This window comes from Stegostoma tigrinum, chromosome 22 (assembly GCF_030684315.1).
Source record: "Stegostoma tigrinum isolate sSteTig4 chromosome 22, sSteTig4.hap1, whole genome shotgun sequence".
NCBI classification, from domain to species: domain Eukaryota; kingdom Metazoa; phylum Chordata; class Chondrichthyes; order Orectolobiformes; family Stegostomatidae; genus Stegostoma; species Stegostoma tigrinum.
Genome location: NC_081375.1, coordinates 7,923,224 through 7,946,385, shown reverse-complemented (window position 1 = coordinate 7,946,385; position 23,162 = coordinate 7,923,224). Strand labels below are relative to the sequence as shown.

Here is a 23,162-nt window from a genome sequence, read left to right as displayed (position 1 = left end):
ACTTCCTCGAGGGCAAGAGCATCCTTCCTCAGAAAAGGAGATCAAAGCTATACATAACATTGGAGGTGTGGCCTCAACAAGGCTTTGTATAACTGCAGCAACACATCCCTGCTCCTGTACTCAAAACCTCTGTCAAAGAAGGCAAACATACCATTTGCCTTCTTTACCACCTGTTGCACCTGCATGCTTACCTTCGGTAACTGGTGCACAAGGACACCCAGGTCCTGCTGCATACTCCCTTCTCCCAATTTATCATCATTCAGGTAATAATCTGCTGCCTTGTTTTTGCTTCAGGAGTGAATAACTTCACATTTATCCAAATGATACTACATCTGCCATTGATTTTCCCCCTCACCTAATCTGTTCAGATCATGATGAAGGATCTCTCTATCCGCATCACAATTCACCCTTCCACCCAACTTGGTATCATCTGCAAACTTTTAGATGTTACATTTTGTTCCCTCAATGAAATCATTAATATTTTGCGAATAGCTGGGGTCCCAGCACCGATTCCTGTGGCACCCCACCAGTTACTGCCTGCCAATTTGAAAAGGACCCATTAATTCCAACTCTTTGTTTCCTCTCTGCCAACCAGTTTTCTGTCCATTTCATTATACTTCCCACAATCCCATGTGGTTTAATCCCTCACAGCAATCTCTTCCTTGGGATTTTGTCAAACTCTTTCTGAAAGTCCAAAAAGTCGACTGGCTCCCCCTTGTCAACTCTACTAGTTGCATGTTCATGACCTCCCCCACACAAAACCATGTTGTCTATTGCTAATAAGTCCATGTAGATCCTATCCCTGAGAATCTTCTCCAATAATTTCCCTAATACTGTTATAAGGATCACAGGTGTGTTATTTCCTGGATTTCTGATTTGCATTTTGGGAGTGGATTTCGAAGTCAGCAGAATTGTGAAGAATATAGTGGAAGACCATTCCTGGCGATAAGCAGGAGGAAGACCATCCAGTTGGAGGGTGCTGAGACATCACTTTACATTCAGAGAGCAGACTTCGCAGTTGCTCTGGTTATTAAAGGTATCATGGAAAAACCTGCTGGTAAAGAACGTTTAGCCGTAGTGTTTTCAACTCTCCTTCCTCCGATAACCAAGAACATCGTGAGATGAAGGTCAGAGGTGAGAGTTCCAGCAGGTAAAGGAGGATGAGCCGAAACAGCTTCTAGAAACTGTTGGTGATTAGCAGGTACATTTTGAGAAATTGTTATCGGAGCAGAGAGCATCAGAAGCTTAAATTCAGTATTGAAAGTATTTGACATTGTAAGGATTAATTAAGGTAAGGGGGTAGGACATGGCAGGAGAGCTCCAAATCGTAATTTGCTCCTCTTGCTCGATGTGGAAAGCCAGGTACGTTTCCAGTGCCCAGGACCTACATGTATGCAAGAAGTAGCTCCAGCTGCTGCTCCTCGAAACCAGAGTTTCGGATTAGGAGCGGCCTCTTGGGACACTGGAGATTTGGTGAGGCTGAGAGTATTGTGGAATGCACATATAGAAAGGTGGTCACATTGTAGACACAGACCCCATAAGCAGGAAAGGAATGGGTGACCACCAGACAGTGCAGGAATCTCCTGTGGCTGTTTTCCTGCAAAACAGATATACCATTTTGGATACTTTTGAGAGGAATGGCCTCTCAGGGGATAACAGCAGCAGCCCAATTCGTGGCACCATGGTTGGCTTTGCTGGAGAGGGAGAAATAGGTATGTAAATTCTACAGTTGTAGGGGATTCAATCGTCAGGAGAATAGATAGGTGTTTCTGTGGCTGCAAACGAGAGTCCAGGATGGTGTGTTGCCTGCCTGGTGCTGAGTTCTGGATGTCTCCGAGTGTCTGCTGGACATTCTGAACGGGGAGGGTGAACAGGCAGTTGTCATTGGTACACATGAAGGACTTGGAAGAAAGTTGAAATGTAAGACCTCAAAGGTAGTTGTCTCAGGATTATTACCAGTGCCAAACACCTGGCTGAAAAGGTACCAAAATGTGGACCTGGAAGAATGCAGCAGGACAAGAAGCACCAGAGGAACAGGAAAGCTGAAGTTTTGGGTCAGGATCCTTCTTCAGAAAGGTTGGGGTTGGGCAGAAGGAAAGGGAGCTCAGAAATAGAGAGAGGAGGGGTGGGGCTGTGGAAGGTAGGTGGGTGCATGTAGTCACTGGTGGGGATTGGTCAGTGAGATGGATGGAGTGGATAGGTCGGAGAGAAGATGGACAGGTTGTGTCAGGTCAGGGATGCGGGGATGAGAGGGAAGCTTGGTTGGGGGTGAGAAGATTTGGAAACTGGTAAAATTCACTTTTAGGCCATTGGGCTGTAATCTCTCGAGACAGAAAGTGAAGTGCTGTTCCTCCAGTTTGCAGGTGGCGTCATTGTGACACTGGAGGAGGCCCAGGATGGACATGTCACCCAGGAAGTGGGATGGGGAGTTAAAATATTTTGTGACTAGGAGGTGGTGTTTGTCGCATACAGAGTGCAGATGCTGTACAAAATGTTCTCCAAGTCTCTGCTTGGTCTCACTGATGTAAAGGAGGCCACATCGGGTACGGCGGATGCAGTTGACCGAGTTGGCGGGTGTGCAGGTGAACTCATGTCTGATGTCAAAGGTTTGTTTTTTGCCTTGAATGGATGTGAGGGGGGAGGTGCAGCACTTCCTGTAGTTGTAGGGAAAGGTGCCGGGAGTAATGGGATTAGTGTGGAGCAGATGAGAGAGTTGCAGAGACAGAGTACGAAAGACAGATAAAGGTGGGGAGGGAAATATATCTTTGGTTGTGGTGTCGGATTGTAGGTGGCTGAAGTGGCGGAGAATGGTACATTGGGTGCGGAGTTTGGTGGGGTGATATGTGAGGACTAGGGGGATTCTGTCTTTTTGTTGGGGGGGTATTGATGTTAGGGCAGATGTATGAGAAACGCAAGAGATGCATTGGGGGGCATTTTCAATCACTGGAGGGGCAAGTTAGGAAATCAGCATGTCCATAAGGTCCCTCACCAATTTCTACAGATGCACCATTGAAAACATACGTCCGGGTGCATAATGGCCCGGTTGGCAACTACTCTGACAAGGACCATAAAAAAAACTCTAGAAGGTGGTGTGCATGGCCCAGACCATCTCAGAAGCCAACCTTCCATCCAGTGACTCCATTTATACAGCTTGCTGCTGCGGAAAGGGAGCCAACATCATCAAAGACCCATCGCACCCTGGTAATGACCTCTTCCTACCACTTCTGTCAAGCAGAAGATGCAGAATCCTGAACCCATGCACAGGCACATTCAGGAACAGCTCCTTTCTGGCTGTTATTAGACTGATGAATGTTCTGTAGCTTGAAATAATGTAATCTGCAATGTAACCTGTATGCCTCTAGGTCTTTTTGATCTGTACATCCTTTGCTTGCTGTGACCTGCATGTTCCCCTCATAAACAAAGTTTTTTTCACTGTATTTTGGTACACGTGACAATATATAAATCAGTCAGATCCACATAGGACATGTGGAAGTATTTCAGACAGCAATTGTTAAGAGTTCAGGAGTGGCATGTTTCTGTTAGAATGACAGATAGGTGCAGTAAATTACAGAACCTTGGATGACCTGGGACGTTATGGTTTTGCTCAGAAAGGAAAAGGAAGCATATGTAATGCCTCGGAGGTGGGCACTGACAAGCCCTTGAAGTATATAAGGAAAGTAAGATAGAACTTAAACAACAAATTAGAAAGGCTAAAGGGGATCATAAAAAGTCTTAGCAAACAGGATTAAGGAGAGTCCCAAGGCTTTTTAATACATACATAAAAAGCAAGAGAGTATCTGGGGAAGGAGTTTGCCGACTTAAGGACAAGGGAGGGAATCTCTATGTGGAACTAGAAGAGATAGGTAAGGTCCTGAATGAATACTTTGTGTTAGTATTCGCCAAAGAGGACGCATTGGTGGAGAATGATCTTAGGGAATGGAGTGCCAAATTTCTAAGCCAAGTTGTTATTAAAAAGGAAGAGGTTTTGTATGTCTTTAAAAAGTATTAAGGTAGGTAAGTCCCTGGATCCTGATGGTATCTGTCCCAGAATATTGAGGGAGGCAAGGGAACAAATTGCTAAACCATTGACAGACATCATTGTATCCTCTTTGGCCACAGGCGAGTTTCCAGAGGACTGGTGATTAACCAATGTTGCCTCATTGTTTAAGACTGTATTGGTCAGTGCGTTGAGTAAAGCAGTTAGGAGGTCATTATGCAGCTATGCAGGACATTGATTCGGCCACTTTTGGAATACTGTATTCAAATCTGGTCTCCCAGATGTTGTTAAACTTGAAAGGGTGCAGAAGAGATTTACAAGGATGCTGCCAGGATTGAAGGATTTGTGCTGTAGTGAGAGGCTAAATAGAGTGGGGCTATTTTCTCTGGACTGTCAGAGGCTGAGAGGTGAATTTTTGCAATTTATAAAATCAAGAGGGGCATGGATAGGTTGAATGGCCAAGATCTTTTTCCCAGGGCAGGCAAATCCCAAACTAGGCTGGTACAATTACAATATTTAGAGAGACAGAGTTTTAAGGCATGCAGACAGGTCTTGGCTCAACACACTGCCCAGTTTTCACAAGTAATTTAGTGCCACTTGCCTGCATTTGGTCCATATTCCTTCATCCCATCAATGTATCTGTCCATATGTTTCTTGAATGACAATATTGTCCTCTGGCAGCCCATTCCACTCACCACCATCTGGATGAAAAAACTGCCCCCCGGACCCTTTTTTATCTTTACCCTCTCATCTTAAACCAATGGCCACTAGTTTTAGACTCCCCTACCATGGGGATTAGCTGTTGGCATATCCAACTTATCTATGCCTCTCATGATTTTGTAGATTCTATTAAAGTCACCCCTCCGTCTCTTGTACTCCAGGGAAAGAAAAAATCCCAGCCTATCCAGCCTCTCCTTAGAACTCAAAGCATCCAGTCTAGGTAGCATCTTAGTAAATCTTTTCTTCACTTTCTCTGGTTTAATAATATCTTTCCTACAGTAGATAATGAGAACTGCATGCAGTATTGCAAATATGGTCTTGTACAGCTGCAAAAAGATGTCTCAACTCTGTACTAAAAGGCATCTGGGCGTGTACATAAATAGGAGGGGCTCAGAAGGATATGGTCCAAATGCTGGCAAATGCTACTATATTAATTTAGGACTTCTTGGTGGCATGGGCAAGATGCACTGAAGAATCTGTTTTGGTGCTGTATGGGCAACATGGTGGCTTAGTGATTAGCACTGCTGCCTCACAGCACCAGGGACCCAGGTTCGATTCCACCGTCTATGTGGAGTTTGCACATTCTCCCAATGTCTGTGTGGGTTTCCTCCCACAGTCCAAAGATATGCAGGGTAGGTGGATTGCTTATAGTGACCAGGGATGTTTCGGTTAGGTGGGTTAGACTGGGAAATGCAGGGGTAGGAGATGGGTCTGGATGGGATGCTCTTCAGAGGGACTTGTTGGGCCAAATGGCTTGTTTCCACACTGTAGGGACTCTAGGACTCTAAGATGTTCAAGTTATGTTCTTTCCTGTAATATGATTCATTCCACCGTGGATCATAGCACCATTTTTCCTCTCAATAAAGATGTCTGTAATTATCAATTAAACAATTACTATATAATTATCTGCTTTAAAAAATCACACTGCCAGGGTTGTTTGCCATTTTCACTCCACACAATCAACACATTTTGCATTTATTTGTGATGGAAATGCAAGATATAGATTTAATTCTATTTTGATAGCTTTAAAACAGCCATTAAGGATGTATCAGTGTACATCTTGAGGTTATTCATGATTTAAGAGTGTACGAGCATCAACATTTTGCAAGAAGCACAATCCCAACCCTTGGTGTGCTTTGCTTTTTATACTCTACAAGCCAGCAGTATCTGTAATCCTGATGGAGAATGAATTTCAAAAATATTTTGAAGTTGATATGAATATTCAATGCATGGGGAAACCATTTGCCCAGAAATGTCTGATACTGTGGAATTAAACAAAATGTAAATATTTAGAATATTCAGTGACAAATATTAACTATTTCCCACATGTGCAGATATATGGGAGGACATCGACCAAGCAAGATAATGAGACTTGTGGATAAAATTACAAAGTCAAAGTATTTCCAGAAAGCCACAGAAACAGAATTTATTAAGAAGAAAATTGAAGAGGTTTCAAATACACCATTACTGTTAACAGTAGAGGTTCAGGAGTGCAAAGGAACATTGGCTGTGAACATTCCACCACCACCTACTGACAGAATATGGTAAGGGCAAGCAGTTACAAATTTCACTGGAATTGCCCCCTGGTTCTGTGAAGTATTAACAGCAATTTTATGAGCAGCCATCTAGTATTACATTAACTCAGGAGTAATGTATTTTATTCAATTTTAAAGTGATAGGATACCTAAATTGGTAATAAAACAAAGGCTGGTGGTTAGCACCTGGTAACACCGGAAGTTTTAAATTTCTCAGTTGTATGGTTGTGTCCCATTGCTTTTTGTTCTTCTCTGGACTTTTAAGTTTCTCCTTGAAGCATTAGCGCATTTGTTATTTTGCTTAAAAGCCTTTTAAGTTGACTAATGTGATCTATCATTCTTGTTCAAGGTATGGTTTCCGTACGCCACCACACTTAGAGTTAAAAGCTCGTCCCAAATTGGGCGAGCGTGAAGTCACTATTGCACATGTAACTGACTGGATTGAAAAGAAACTGGAACAGGAGTTCCAGGTAAGAAACTAATTGAGCTTATCTGAATTTTGCTGTCAATCCATGTTTCTGACCATTCATTTTCTATCCTGTATTCTCCCCAGTTATGGAATTAAAAATGACAGCGAATGAAGCTATTTGTTTCACTGAGCCCATGCCAGCCCTTCAGAGCCAGTCAGTTGGTCTCAATCCCCTGTTCTTATCTCTGTAGCCTGCAAATGTATTTCCTTCAAGTATCCATCCACCAACCTCAGAAGGCAGGAACTTCCAAGTCATTATCACTCATTTCTTTAAAACAAAAAGTTCTTGCTCATATTCTGCACCCCTTGGCATCTCTTGCCCAAATAATATATTTATTTCCCTTGGTTCCTGTCCTGTCAACTTGTGGGAACAGATTTTCTTTGGCTACTTTACCCAAACACACTCATTATCGTGTACGCATCAATCAAATCTCCCCTCAAATTGCTCTTTACTCCATGAAGAACAGCTTTGTAGCTGATAATAAAGTGTGGAATTGGAGAAACACAGCAGGCCTGGCAACATCAGAGAAGCAGAAAGTTGACATTTCGGGATGGGACCCTTCTTCAGACAACTTGTTCAAGGTGGTATCCTTGGAAAAGGCTTTGCAGTGGGGTTATAATGTTTGCCTACCTTAAAGTTGTCTGAAGAAAAGTCCTGATCCGAAACGTCAACTTTCCTGCTCCTCTGCTGCCTGACCTGCTGTGTTCCTGCAGCTCCACACTTTATTATCACTGACTCCAGCATCTGCAGTTCTTGCTATCTCTGCATGAGGTATAAGCCCACTGCAAAGCCTCTTCCAAGGATGCCCACCTTGAAGAAGTGGTCTGAAGAAGGATCCCAATCCAAAACACCAACTTTCCTGCTCCTCTGATGCTGCCTGGCCTTGCTGTGTTCCTCCAGCTGTACACTTTGTTACCTCTGACTCCAGCATCTGCAGTTCTTACTATCGCTGAACTTTGTAGCTAAATTGTGTCTTCACTCAGCTATTCTGGTAAACCCCTTCTGCATCTATTCATAGACTCTAACTTCTTTCCTAAACTGCAATGTTGTTGTAACAAATGAACATGAGATGTATGTCAATTTTTATTCATAAATAGGATCATCTTTCAGTAACTAACTCAAAATGTTTTTAAAGTGTGTTACCTGAGGCTCAGACAGTAATAATAGCTTCTTAAGCAAGGCACTGAAGGTAATCATGGGAACAAAGAAAATTAATTTCTTAGGGACTTGTAAAATGTTTTCATTAGTCATGCCATTTTAATTTTATTTTCGTTGAACTGTTTTCCAATTTCCTCCCCCCCTCATGGAAATGAAATAAAAGCTGTTTTGTGTTCTTCTTTTGAAAAAGAACTGCAACAACAAATCCTGTTAATAATCAGATTGTAATGACAGAATGTCCAGCAATCAAATTATGTTTATTAAACTAGACTTGGGTCCAATCCTTATCAACTATTAGTGACAACAAAAGTCACTAGTTTCACTGGAAACATCTTGCTTTTGCCACCTGTCATGGCTGTATTCTGACTCTCAACTGCAGTGTAGCACTTTTCCACTAGCCTGCCGGTCAAAATAAAACAGAAAAAGTGTCACATTTCTCCTCACCAATGATAGGGATTGGTAGTGGTTTATCTTTCTTAACTGCACAAATAAATATTTCTACAAGTATTCTTAGATATACATCTTTATGCTATTGAATAATTTCTTCCGTTAATGGTGTGTGCGCACTAAAGTATTTTGTAATTTGGAAGAAATGCTGCAGATTCCTATTCAAAAGTATAGTTTTTAATTTGGAGAGCTGTACTAAATCTAATGGGTGAACTTCTGCTCCTCACTGGTTATTTTTGACAATACTTGGGGGTATTCAGCATAAGTTGTAACAGAATGGATAGAAGCTTTAAAAGTTACTTAGAAATCTATTGTTTTTAATGTTCTGAAAAGTTACCAGTTTTAAGCTTCTGACAATAACAATTTATATCATATAAACATTTTATTTTTGACGTTAGTAAACGATTCAGAATGCAAACATTTCTCAGTAAGGTGATATTGAATATCTTTTAAAAATATGCATGTGATGGACGTTGGAGTTTTAATAGAATACTAAAACTAACTAACTACTGGACTTGTCAAAGAAATAGGCCAAAATTTAATGATTACATTTCTTATTAAAAATATTGCAGAAAATTTTCGTTATGCCAAATATGGATGATGTGTATGTTCCAATCATGCATTCAGCCATGGATCCACGTTCATCCACAGTGTGGCCTTCAAGGGAGACACCAACAGAAGTTGCTGAGCGACTGTGATGTATGAAAGTTTTATGTTTACAGTATTATGACGTCGACGTTCATGTGCTTTCAGCTATATCATCTGTCTTTTGGATCATTCGTGCCACTATTGTTTCCCGGAAAACTTGCAATTTGTTGTACTCAGTATGTGCAGTTTGCTGAGTGTATGTCTCTTTCTGTGCATTGTTAACAGCTAATATTGTTCCAACCATTTATCATTTAGGCCATTCCAAGAAAATAAAAGCCCAGAGATATAATATATATATATAGAGAGAGAGAGACTATATGTAATTATTTATAAATGACTTGTTCGTCCTGAAATGCTTCAGTTTAGACAGGTTCTCATAACCCTAAGAAATGACTTCCAGATACATGTTCTTGTATAGATGCCTAAGACAGCCTCCATGAAAGTGCAGAATTGATGCATGATTGCCTTTTGGATACAGTATAACACATCACTAAAATGACAGAGCTGGTCAATGATTGCCAATTTTATGTAAGTTACTCTTGGAATACTTGCACTCATTGCTTTGTGGTGATTCATCATGAGAAGTGTATTTGCAACTGCATCCATTTTTTATTGACAAATGGATTCTACTGACAGTCTGCACGTAAGTCTGGCAAGTTTGCATCTGCGAGCAAGATCAATATTGTCCCATTCAGATCTGGATGGTAATTGATAGATTATACGGTACATTACTTTATGCATTTTTTATTTAACTGAGCATTATTTTCACATTATAAATTGATGCATCACCTTTGCCCATTTCAGGAGCAATTCAACTCCACATTCTTTTTTTCAACTCTGATATCTCTCTTTATTAGTTCATTATTAGACAACCAGCTCCTGAAATTATCCACTTCTGTGTGGTAAGTCTGCACAAGAGAGAAATGATAGGACTATGTGACAACCACTGTGATAAATGATATAAAATTATATACTTTCAAGATTTACATTTATGGTTTATATAAAGTATTTGCAGTTCCTTAACATGTTACAGTGTGCACAGAAGTACTGAAATCCACTGCAGACAAAGTTTCTGTAACCTGGCAGTGATATCACAAATTTAATCCTCAGCTGATAGTTAAGAGTGCTCTAAATAATAATACATGGGTATATTTAAAAGCTAGATAGTTTGGTCTGGTGAGGTTTTTTCCTCCTTCATCGTCATTCTAGTGCATGGTAGAATCACCTCAATATTGACAAGTCCCACCTAAATGTAAACTGATCCAGAATTTTTGAAGACAGCTGGTTAAATAATATCAGATCATTTATTCAATTTTTTGTGAAATTAATTTAAAGAGAGAAAATCACAAACACTTTTATAGGATTGTTAGTGCTTGTAAAATGTTTTTGTCACTGGAAGCTGGTCATATTTAGCAGTTGGCCAATCACAGCTATAACTAATTACAATGGATCTACTGTTTATTCTTAAAAGTGGTAGTGCAAGAAAGAATGTATTTGCAGAATGAGGAAATGAAGGAAGGGTCTTGCTGTCTCTAATGGAGAAGGCCATCTCCTTTCAAATTCTCTTCAAACTTTTATGGGTCGTCATTAAAAGCCTTAACAATGTTTTAAAATTGCTGGAAAAACTTCTTAAAATTGTGGTGAGGAATCCTGGTGGTGTTTATCTGAATGAACGAAGGGGAAACTATAAAAATGCTGCAGAAGGCATGTAAACTAACTCAAAATGCCAGTTTTATTTTAAAACCAGATTTTGCATAGTTTCCCTATAGTGGGGAAATTGTGTTCATCCCGAGCCTTTATTTTATATGCAACATTCCTACATAAGGTCCAGAAAGTTTAATGTTACTTGTGCTTCAGTGCCACTATGCCCATGCTTGTTATAATTTGTCTTGGCTGTACTCTATGTTTTATCCATGTATTTCTTGAGCCATAATTTTTCCTACAGATGTTCAAATTGTGTAAATTGCCATTCATGACTTGAATTACAAATAGATAATTGAAGTCTGTACAATGTGAAGGATTTGACAAATCGTCATTCAAGATGAAGTTTCTTTGAGAAAGTTGACAATTTGCAGAATGTTAATTAAAGCTAAGTAATATATTTTAAGATGTGTATAAAGTTGTATTTTTAATTTTATATGTATTTGTTTTAATTTAGCCCTGTAGGTACGACATTGTATTTTCTTGCAATTTAATACTGAGGATGCAATAGCCACAACACAAATTGACTGCATTTCCAGTCTTAATCCATATTCTTGCTTTCTTCTAGTCACCTTTTTTGTGGGCAATATTTGCCTGCCAGAAAAAAATTTGCATGTCTTGTTGTAGTCGGGCCATTTGTGTGACCTGAATAAGTGTGCAATAACAAATTATGAGTCCATGGACTAAATGCACTATACATAATCAGAATTAAATGAAGATTCTTATAAATTGTCATATTGAACTTCACATAATCAAATTAACATTGTGAAGGACTGGCTTGCTATGTTTTATTTAATAAATTCTTCAGTCTAGTAACCTGTGTGGTTTGTTCTTTTTGTGGCATTTGTAACCAATCTAATTACACATGGGAGCCTAAAGAAATGCCATTACTACAGCTCTTCACCTCTGGAGATCCTCTGTGACATCGATCCCCATCATCTGCAGCAGGAGTAGGTTCTGTATGGTATTTTGGAGTTTGGATATTTTCCTGTCTCTCGCTCGCCTTCGGAAAACCTCCTGAGGATAAAGAACCTCTTGATGTTTCATTTGACTGTTTCCCAACAGTCCACTGGAGACTGAGGCCTGTCACAGTTGTTTAATCCCTTTTGAGCTTCTCGTTGTTTTCTGGAGTTAACAGTTTCACATTCAGTTTCCATGTTCCCTAGCTGGCCTGCTGGTCATGCTGTACTTGACAGTTGGCCCACAGAGGTCAGAGAAGAACACCAGCATGACATTGGTGGATCTGACAACGAGTATGCAGGATACAAACAGGAAATGTATTCTTGAGCAGAGGGACTGTGTCTGGCTGCGACCAGGTTTATCTATGCTGCTCTCCAGCGGCAGGGATGCTGAATATGTGCAGCTTGGAGGCTTTAACTGTTGCCATTAGGAATCGATGATGCAGTTGAAATCTCCAGCCAAAATGACTGGCCTGACTCAGCTGCTGTAGGATGGCCAGCCACTCATTCTTTGCCACCAGGGCGTATACGTTGATTAGGCTCAGGGGAACATTTCTGTTGTTGGTGACCCCTGGGACTTTGGTGGATTCAGTGATGGTAATACAATTGAATGTTGACTGGAGCTGATTAGATTCTTTTGTTGAAGATGGTTATTGCTTGGCACTTGTGTGACATGAAGGTTACTTGCCACTCATCAACCCAACACTGAATGTTGTCAAAGTTTTGCACTATATGGACAAGGACTGCTTCATGTTTTGAAGAATCACAGATGTTACTGAAGACAGGGCAAACCTTATTGATGTCCCTGTTCCTGAACTTAGTTGGAAGGACTGCAGTTGAAGAAGCAACCGGCAATAGTTGGGTCTCAATACTTTCCTGAGAAACTAAAAGCTCGTGTGGTGCCATTATCCTTGTCTCTAAACCAGTTGCCCCGAGTTGAAGTTCCCACCTGCTCCAGAGGGGAGTAATAATACCAACCCTGTGAAACTCCAGCAAGATCTTGGATTAAAATGATTGGTCTTCAATGAACTATTTTCCATTGTGCTAGATGCAACTCTAACCAAGGGAGAGTTTCCACAATTTCCACTAACTTTAACTGCATTTAAATATGTAATTATGAAAGGCAGTCACTCTCTCCTCTCCTAGAGTTCAGTTCTTATATTTTCGAATTGACCAAAGCTGTAATAAAGTCAGGAGCCAGCTGGCCCCAGAAGATCCCAAATGGAGTAACAGTGAGTACACTATTGCTAACTGTCACTTGGTAACACTAATTATACCCTCCATCACTTTGATAGGTGGTCATTACATTGAATGTGTCCAGCTTGGAAGTGCCAAATAGCTGCCAGTGTTGTAGCTGTATTGGAACAACTTTGTTGGCACCACAAGAATTAAGTAATAATGGTTGGGACATTGTTAGGATCCATAGCTCTTGCTGTTCATTTGTTCAGCCCATTTCTTGAATAACAGACTGAATTGAATTGCTGAACACTAGCTTCTGCAATGGTTAAGGCTTCAAGGAGGTTTAGTACTTCTGGCTGAAGACAGTTGCAAATGCTTCAGCCTTGTCATTCGCACTGATATGCGGTCTCCTTGTCATTGAGGATGGAATATTTGTGGACCTCCTGTTAGTTTCTTAACTGTATACCATCACTGGATGTGACAGGACTGTAGAGCTTTAATTTGATGCAATCATTGTGGGATTCTTTAATTAGCATATCCAATGCCATTTCTAATTAGCATGCAAGATAGTTTTCTATTTTAATGGTTTATTCAAGCTATCCACATAACTACGCCCATATCCAACAGAGGCCCTTCATGGTCTTTTCCCTAGGGTGGGGGAAGTCCAAAACTAGAGGGCATAGGTTAAAGGTGAGAGGGACAAGATTTAAAAGGGATGTCAAGCAGCATTTTCATGCAGAGGATGGTGCTTGTATGGAATGAGCTGCCAGAGAAAGTGGAGGCTGGTACAATTACAACATTAAAAGGCATCTAGATGGTATAATAGTTTTCAGAGGGATATGGGCTAATGGCAGTAGATTTATTTAGGATATCTGGTCAGTACGGAAGAGCTGGACTGAAGGGTCTGTTTCCATGTTGTATACCTGTGATTAAGTCTATACTGCGAAAACAAACAGCGCTGCTTACCCTGGTCCTGTTTACCTGCCATAGACCCATAGCCTTGAATGTTAGACACCAAGTCATAAGAAATAGGGACAGAATTAGGCTATTCAGCTTACTGAGTCTGCTCTGCCATTCAATCATGGCTGATATGCTCCTCACCTCCATAACCCTTCAATCCATTACCAATAAAAGATTAACCCCTCAAATTTACTCACTGTCCCAGCATCCATTGCTTTTTTTTCGGTGGGAGGGGGGAGGAAAGGACGGGGGGGGCGGGGAAGGAAAGGAGGAGGGAGAGTGAATTCCACATATTAGTTTCTCATTTCTATCCTAAATTTGCTACCCCTTATCCTAAGGCTACAATACCTGATCCTAGAAACAGTAGGGAAGCATCTGCTCCACCTCTTATCTATATCTTTTAATCATAAATGCATCAACTTTGATCTCCCTATATTCTAAATTCCAAACAGTATAGACTTAAATTGTTCAATCTCTCTTCATATGACAACCCCCTCATCTCTGGGATCTAGCGAACCTCCTCTAAACTGCTTCCACTGCCACTCTCTCCTTCCTCAAATAAGGGGACCAAAACTCTGCACAGTCCTCCAAGTAGTCTCACCAATACCTTGTATAAGTGCAACAATACTTCCTTATTTTTATATTCTACCCCTTTAGTTATAAAAAGCCAACATTCCATTCACTTTATCTGCTTTATCTGCATGCTGGTTTTGTGACTCATGAACGAAGACACCCACATTGCTCTGCACCAGCATATCCTAAAGTCTGTTTGCCCCCATTTAGATTGTAAGTCACATTCCCATTTTTCCAACTGAAATGCATGACCTCATACTTAATCTACATTAAAGTCCACATACTACATTTTTGGCCCAGTCTCCTGACCTACCTTAATCCATTTAAGGTTCTTATTTCCTCATTGTTATTTACTATCCCACCTATTTTTGTATCATTTGCAAATTTGGCTACAGAGCCTTCTATTCCCACATCCAAGTCATTCATCTTGATTGTAAATAAGCTGGGAGCCAAGGTCTGAACCTTGTGACACCTCATTTGTTCCTTCTTGCCATCCAGAATAAAAAAAACTCTTCTCCCAACTCTCCAGAACCCTTCAACCTCTGGGTGAAAAACTGTTTCATCAGATCCCTTTTAAATCTGTGGTGTTGCGCCTTCAACAAAGGGTAATTGCTGCTTTCTGTTCCTTAATCTTGTTCACCTCTTGGTTCCCCCTAAGTCATTTTTATTCCGAAGAAAACTTGAGCTTATCCAGCCTGTCTTGATAGGTGGAATGCTCTATCCCAAGCAACATCCTGGTGAATCTCTTCTGCACCTACACCAGTGGAGTGATCAGAACTGCACACAGTGCCTAACCAAAATTCTGTACAGCTCCAACATGACCACCTGTTCTTATAATCCATGCTTTAATTGATTAAAAAAAAAGCATAAAGGATGTCTGCCTTTAACTAAAGAATCTGTCCTATCACCTTCAAGGATATGGGGTGCTTGCCTACAAGATCCCTGAGTTCCTGCCATCCATTGTGTACGCCATGGTTACTTTTTCTGAAGTACCTCACTTTCATCAGCATAAAATTCAATTTCCCCCTATCGGCTCAATCCATTTATATAATGGTGTAACCTAAGATGTTCTTCCTCAATCTACCACCTGGCCAATTTTTGTCATCTGCAAACTTAGCAATACAACACCACCCCATGCGTTATCATCTACATCATTTATGATAATACAAACATTCATGGACCCTGTATGGCTCTCATGTCACTGCACCACACCAGTCATATAAATAAGCCTTCTACCACTACTGTCTTCGGAGCCAGTTTTGGAACCATCTTGGTAAGTTGGTCTGGACCCCTTGTGCTTTTTAACCTTCTTGATTAGTCTCCCTCAGGGGACCTTGTTAGAGGGTTTGCTGAAATCTATATAAACCACAACCATTAACCCCTCCTCATCAAACGTTTTGATTAAAGTTCTCATTCATTTTTACTAATCCCACGGGGCCTTGTCCCTCCCTATCTCATCTCATTCAGCATCCCCAACTGACCTAACTATGGTCCTCTAATTTTGGCACTCTGTGCATCCCCCACATTAACACAGGTAACTGCCTTCAGTTGCCTCAGTCTTAAGTTCTCTAACATCCTCTCTCACCTCTTCATCTCACTACCTCCATTCCCTCCTTTGAAACCACAACTGATATCACTTATTTTAGAATGTTACTGTGCTGTGGAGCTCCTTTGTCCATTCCGTTATATTAAAGAGAGGTGATAAGACTTAAGTTGATACTAATTCTTCCTACCAATATACATCACCTTGCATCTTTCTACATTGAATTTATTTTCCTACATTTGTTCCAAGTCCTCAGACTCTCCCAATTTACTACACACGCAGATTGTCAAATTTAAATGTTGTCCCCTCCTCCTTCCCAGTCATTAATATAAATATCAAAAGCAGTACAGAAGAATGTCCCAACCAATACATGCCTGTGTTTTATGAACATCTACCTGCTACCAGGAAAGAATTCTGGTTCCCCAGTTAAGATCTTGAATCTGAAAAGGAATTTTTCTTAATTTAGAAAAAAACCAAAGTCACCACTATTTACTTAAAAAGGAGACTACAATTTTATTTGTCATTAAAATATTACTCCATATTAACAGCTGATTTTATTTACCATACAACTGAAACACCTAAATGATTTGTTAATTCTACCACCTGTTGCATATCACAAATCCAGCAATGCCAAGTTTAAAAAGATTAAGGCAAAAGCTGGAAAAGTCACAATTCACATTCAAATTTCAGTGCAAAAGTTTAAAAATTGATGGAGTTTCTGCAAGACAGCATTCTGATTTCAAAGCAGACCACTCCACGAGTCATTCCAGATTGCAATCCATCGCATTTCTGAATCCTAAATGAAATCAACAGCAATCAATAAGAAAAGTTAAATAATTGTTACAAAATTAGTCATGGTTCTCTAGAGTTAGCAACAGCATTTTTGCCAAACAGCTTCCCAATCTTAGCCTACACAATTAACCTCAAATCATTTTGATAGTTCAGGATGCAGTGAATCCATTAAGTTCCAGCAGGGTTTTCTAGACAATGTGAATCTGGTAAGACATTAACTACTTTGCAGTTTGTTAATTATTGGTCTACAGACTGAGTTCTCTTAAAATCCAATCAACTTCAATAAATACGCCTAAAATCATCAAAGATTTAAAACAAGATTAAATTTAATCTTTCATGAGATTCCCACTAGGTATCAAAACTAAAACTACAAAAACAGTTTCGTTGTCCCAAACCAACCCTATTTCATTTTAGAGATAATGGGAACTACAGATGCTGGAGAATCCAAGATAACAAAGTGTGAGGCTGGATGAACACAGCAGGCCAAGCAGCATCTCAGGAGCACAAAAACTGACGTTTCGGGCCTAGACCCTTCATATTAGCCCTCTGTATCAGCAATCCTAATCTAAATTCTCCCTTCGATCAGTTCAGACATTGTGATAGTCTCTTCCCAGTCTCCAAGCCCCTGAAAACAAGATCTCTTCTATCCTAAATATATCCCACCCATCCGGAAACATTTAATTTACAGATTTACTCCTTTACGATCTGTAACTGAATATTTCAACTTACTCGTTATTGGGCTGACATTCCTTGCCAGTTAACTTTGTTAAATTCATTATGTCTAGAAAAAGAAAGAAAGTTAACATGCATAGTTAAAATGTCTCAAAGATATAAACAATCACTACTGTGATGTTATTTTAGACTGGAATCAGATTCTAGCCTTCTTCATTTACATCAGAAGTCTAACACGTGTAAAAGGTCATCACCCAGTCAAAATTACTGGGAACAAAGGTCAGAAGTCACACAACACAAATAAACCTCAGAGATAATGGGAACTGCAGATGCTGGAGATTCCAAGATAATAAAATGTGAGGCTGGATGAACACAGCAGGCCAAGCAGCATCTCAGGAGCACAAAAGCTGACGTTTCGGGCCTAGACCCTTCATCAGAGATGGTCTAGGCCCGAAACGTCAGCTTTTGTGCTCCTGAGATGCTGCTTGGCCTGCTGTGTTCATCCAGCCTCACATTTTATTATCTACACAAATAAACCTGTTGGACTATAAACTGGTAAGCAATCTTTTAAAGCCTTGCCCATTCCTCAGGTGAATTGGGGAAAGGCACATAGGCACAGAATTTATAGCAAAACGATCACTTACTTTTCAGCTACTGGCACTTGATTTACACCATCTAATGCTTTTGATCACCTACATTCCTTTAATCTTTGATGAGTTATAAATTATTTGCTTGTGGCTCCCTGCACTTACCTAACAAAGGCAGCACTGTGAAAGCCTGTCACTTCAAATAAGCCTGCTGGGCTATAACCTCGTGTGGTGTGACTTCTAACCTTGTCCTACCCAGTCCAACACTAGAACCTTCGCATCACTACCAAGAACGATTTGAAAAGAGGTAGAGGCACGATACGAATACCTTGAGCACAAACTGCTGCTGCTTTCTAAGCGTATTGAAGTCCTCACCCTCGATATTCAATTTGTGGCACATTCTTCCCCCATCAGGTCAAGTCACCTCCCTCCGGGCGATCCTGGTCCAGGCAAGCGGGACGGAGCGATTTAGCCTGAGCCTCCGATTCTGCAAACCCGAAATGTAGGCTTTAATATCGTAAACTGGGTCTCGAAATAAAATGTTTTTCGATCGGCTAATAGTTTGTCAAACATACCCAACCACACCATTGGGAAAACCAACGTCTCATTGTGCCGATGCGGGCGGATTACATTCAGCGACTCCACGTCCCACCCAGAGCAGCCATTGTAGCAGATAAGACACTTTCACTACAATGTACTTCCGGCACCAGTAATGCATTCCGTTCTGCTCCCTCTCGCAAATCCAGCCGGCACTGGGTAATTAACATCCAGGAGGCTCAAAGAGTTTCACCAAAACTCAATTTCAACCTTGATGAGAGTCATACCTTGTTTATGTCGTTAACATTCAGAATGAAACTGGGTTTTGTGAAATTAACTTACACAAAATTATTTAATTGAATGTCATCATCGGTTAGTTCATTGGCTGGCGCGTTGCGACGCAGGACGATGCCAAAAGTGTGGGTTCAGTTTACGCACTAGCTAAGGTTACTATGAGGGGACCTTCTCAACGTCTCCCCTCGTCTGAGGCGCAGTGACTCTCAGGGTAAGTCGCCACCAGGTGTCTCTCTCAAATGAGAGAGGACCCCGATGACCTGGTAAGACTATGGTGACTACCTTTTATCAAAATGAAGATGAGGTTAGAAATGCTGCAAAATGAGTTGCGCGCCCACCAAGAATTTAAAATCTGTCACCTTAATGGACAGATTAGGAATTATTGGTTAATAAAATATGAGGCTGGATGAACACAGCAGGCCCAGCAGCATCTCAGAAACACAAAAGCTGACGTTTCAGGCCTAGACCCTTCATCAAAGAGGGGAATGCGATGAGGGTTCTGAAATAAATAGAGAGAGGGGAGGAGGTGGACTGAAGATGGAGAGAAAAGAAGATAGGTGGAGAGGAGAGTATAGGTGGGGAGGTAGGGAGGGGATAGGTCAGTCCAGGGAAGATGGACAGGTCAAGGAGTTGGGATGAGGTTAGTAGGTAGGAGATGGAGGTGCGGCTTGGGGTGGGAGGAAGTTTTGGGTGAGAGGAAGAACAGGTTAGGGAGGTGGAGACAGGATGGACGGGTTTTGGGATGCAGTGGGTGGAGGGGAAGAGCTGGGCTGGTTTTGGGATGCGGTGGGGAAAGGGGAGATTTTGAAGCTGGTGAAGTCCACATTGATACTATTGGGCTGCAGGGTTCCCAAGCGGAATATGAGTTGCTGTTCCTGCAACCTTCGGGTGGTATCACTGTGGCACTGCAGGAGGCCCATGATGGACATGTCATCTAAAGAATGGGAGGGGGAGTGGAAATGGTTCGCGACTGGGAGGGGCAATTGTTTATTGCGAACCGAGCGGAGGTGTTCTTCAAAGCGGTCCCCAAGCCTCCGCTCGGTTTCCCCAATGTAGAGGAAGCCGCACCGGGTACAATGGATACAGTATACCACATTGGCAGATGTGCAGGTGAACCTCTGCTTAATATGGAAAGTCATTTTGGGGCCTGGGATAGGGGTGAGGGAGGAGGTGTGGGGGCAAGTGTTGCATTTCCTGCGGTTGCAGGGGAAGGTGCTGGGTGTGGTGGGGTTGGAGGGCAGTGTGGAGCGAACAAGGGAGTCACGGAGAGAGTGGTCTCTCTGGAAAGCAGACAAGGGTGGGGATGGAAAAATGTCTTGGGTGGTGGGGTCGGATTGTAGATGGCGTAAGTGTCGGAGGATGATGCGTTGTATCCGGAGGTTGGTGGGGTGGTGTGTGAGAACGAGGGGGATCCTCTTTGTGTGGTTGTGGCAGGGGCGGGGTGTGAGGGATGTGTTGCGGGAGACGTGGTCAAGGGCGTTCTTGACCACTGTGGGGGGAATGTTATGGTCCTTGAAGAACTTGGACATCTGGGACGAGCGGGAGTTGAATGCCTCATCGTGGGAGCAGATGTGGCGGAGGCAGAGGAATTGGGAATAGGGGATGGAATTTTTGCAGGAAGGTGGGTGGGAGGAGGTGTATTCTAGGTCACTGTGGGAGTCAGTGGGCTTGAAATGGACATCGGTTACAAGCTGGTTGCCTGAGATGGAGACTAAGAGGTCCAGGAGGGTGAGGGATGTGCTGGAGATGGCCCAGGTGAACTGAAGGTTGGGGTGGAAGGTGTTGGTGAAGTGGATGAACTGTTCGAGCTCCTCTGGGGAGCAAGAGGCGGCGCCGGTACAGTCATCAATGTACCGGAGGAAGAGGTGGGGTTTGGGGCCTGTGTAGGTGTGGAAGAGGGACTGTTCCACGTAACCTACAAAGATGCAGGCATAGCTGGGGCCCATGCAGATGCCCATAGCCACCACCTTCATCTGTAGGAAGTGGGAGGAAGCAAAAGAGAAGTTGTGGAGGGTGAGGACGAGTTCGGCTAGGCAGATGAGGGTGTCGGTGGAGGGGTTCTGGTCGGGCCTGCGGGACAGGAAGAAGCGGAGGGCCTTGAGGCCATCTGCATGCAGAATACAGGTGTATAGGGACTAGGTGTCCATGGTGAAAATGAGGTGTTGGGGGCCAGGGAATTGGAAATCCTGGAGGAGGTGGAGGGCGTGGGTGGTGTCACGGACGTAGGTAGGGAGTTCCTGGACCAAACGGGAGAAAATGGAGCCCAGATAGGTGGAGATGAGTTCGGTGGGACAGGAACAGGCTGAGACGATGGGTCGACCAAGGCAGGCAGGTTAGTGGATAGCGAATTTTGAGAAGATTTGTAGCTCAGGTTGAGGTTCTGGATGTGAGTTTGCTCGCTGAGCTGGAAGGTTAGTTTTCAGACGTTTCGTCACCATTCTAGGTGACATCATCAGTGAGCCTCCGACGAAGCGCTGGTGTTATGTCCCGCTTTCTATTTATAGGTGAGACGGGTGGACCTCTTCATCTCCAACTGCCGTCGACACCACCCCCAGGCCTCCTACCTTCCCTCGACCTTTTCATCTCCAACTGCCGTCGAGTCATTAACCGCCTCAACCTCTCCACCCCTCTCACCCACTCCAAACTCTCCCCTGCAGAACGGGCTGCCCTCCGCTCCAACCCCAACCTCACCATCAAACCCGCAGACAAAGGTGGCGCTGTGGTAGTATGGCGCACTGACCTCTACATCGCCGAGACCAAACACCAACTCTCCGACACCTCCTCCTACCGCCCCCTCGATCATGACCCCACCCCCGAGCACCAAACCATCATCTCCAACACCATTCATGACCTCATCACCTCAGGGGACCTCCCACCCACAGCCTCCAACCTCATTGTTCCCCAATCCCACACAGCCCGTTTCTATCTCGTTCCCAAAATCCACAAACCTGCCTGCCCTGGTCAACCCATTGTCTCACCCTGCTCCTGCCCCACCGAACTCATCTCCACCTATCTGGGCTCCATTTTCTCCCCTTTGGTCCAGGAACTCCCTACCTACGTCCATGACACCACCCACGCCCTCCACCTCCTCCAGGATTTCCAATTCCCTGGCCCCCAACACCTCATTTTCACCATGGACGCCTAGTCCCTATACACCTGTATTCTGCATGCAGATGGCCTCAAGGCCCTCCGCTTCTTCCTGTCCCGCAGGTCCGACCAGTCCCCCTCCACCGACACCCTCATCCGCCTAGCCGAACTCGTCCTCACCCTCAACAACTTCTCTTTCGCTTCCTCCCACTTCCTACAGATGAAGGTGGTGGCCATGGGCACCCGCATGGGCCCCAGCTATGCCTGCCTCTTTGTAGGTTACGTGGAACAGTCCCTCTTCCGCACCTACACAGGCCCCAAACCCCACCTCTTCCTCCGGTACATTGATGACTGTACCGGCGCCGCCTCTTGCTCCCCAGAGGAGCTCGAACAGATCATCCACTTCACCAACACCTTCCACCCCAACCTTCAGTTCACCTGGGCCATCTCCAGCACATCCCTCACCTTCCTGGACCTCTCAGTCTCCATCTCAGGCAACCAGCTTGTAACCGATGTCCATTTCAAGCCCACCGACTCCCACAGCTACCTAGAATACACCTCCTCCCACCCACCTTCATGCAAAAATTCCATCCCCTATTCCCAATTCCTCCGCCTCCGCCACATCTGCTCCCACGATGAGGCATTCCACTCCCGCACATCCCAGATGTCCAAGTTCTTCAAGGACCACAACATTCCCCCCACAGTGGTCGAGAACGCCCTTGACCGCATTTCCCGCAACACATCCCTCACACCCCGCCCCCACCACAACCACCCAAAGAGGATCCCCCTCGTTCTCACACACCACCCCACCAACCTTCGGATACAACGCATCATCCTCCGACACTTTCGCCACTTACAATCCGACCCCACCAAATAGCAAATGCTGTAAATCAGGAACAAAAACAGAAGTTGCTGGGAAAGCTCAGCAGGTCTGTCAGCATCTGTGAGGAATAAAAATCAGAGTTAACATCTTGGGTCCAGTGACCCTTCCTCACGGACACTGCCAGACCTGCTGAGCTTTTCCAGCAACTTTGTTTTTGTTCCTGATTTGCAGCATCAGTAGCTCTCTTGATTTGTTACAAGAAAGTGGAATTGAGACTACAACCAGATGAAACGTGATCTTATTGACGGTGGAGCAGTTTCTAGAGGCTGAATGGCCTACTCCTGTTCTTTCAGTTCTCTCACACATTAATCTGATGTCATATCAACTTCAAAGTATTTTCTGTTAAAATACAATAGTGTTTAATGAACCAAACAGTAACTGTGGTGTTAATTGTAGATATTCCCGTGAACACTATATCTA

At 43.0% G+C, this 23,162-nt stretch overlaps 1 protein-coding gene and 1 long non-coding RNA gene across 6 annotated transcripts in view; one reads left to right on the top strand and one right to left on the bottom strand.

Moving 5' to 3' along the window:
- Positions 1–11,492, top strand: part of LOC125463525 (testis-expressed protein 2) — a 238,930-nt gene extending 227,438 nt beyond the window's left edge. For all 5 annotated transcript variants that reach the window (XM_059653617.1, XM_059653618.1, XM_059653616.1 and 2 more), the window contains 3 exons: positions 6,052–6,261; positions 6,602–6,722; positions 8,900–11,492. In XM_059653617.1, coding sequence (XP_059509600.1) covers positions 6,052–6,261; positions 6,602–6,722; positions 8,900–9,025 — 457 coding nt within the window. In that variant the 3' untranslated portion in view covers positions 9,026–11,492. The remainder of the gene's footprint in view (positions 1–6,051; positions 6,262–6,601; positions 6,723–8,899) is intronic.
- A 4,886-nt stretch (positions 11,493–16,378) lies between these two features.
- Positions 16,379–18,805, bottom strand: LOC132210869 (uncharacterized). The gene is made up of 4 exons (XR_009447063.1): positions 18,517–18,805; positions 18,270–18,428; positions 17,412–17,463; positions 16,379–16,686 (listed from the first exon to the last, which is right to left on the bottom strand). It is a non-coding gene; the product is annotated as an uncharacterized LOC132210869 (long non-coding RNA).
- Between the last annotated feature and the right edge of the window lie 4,357 nt (positions 18,806–23,162).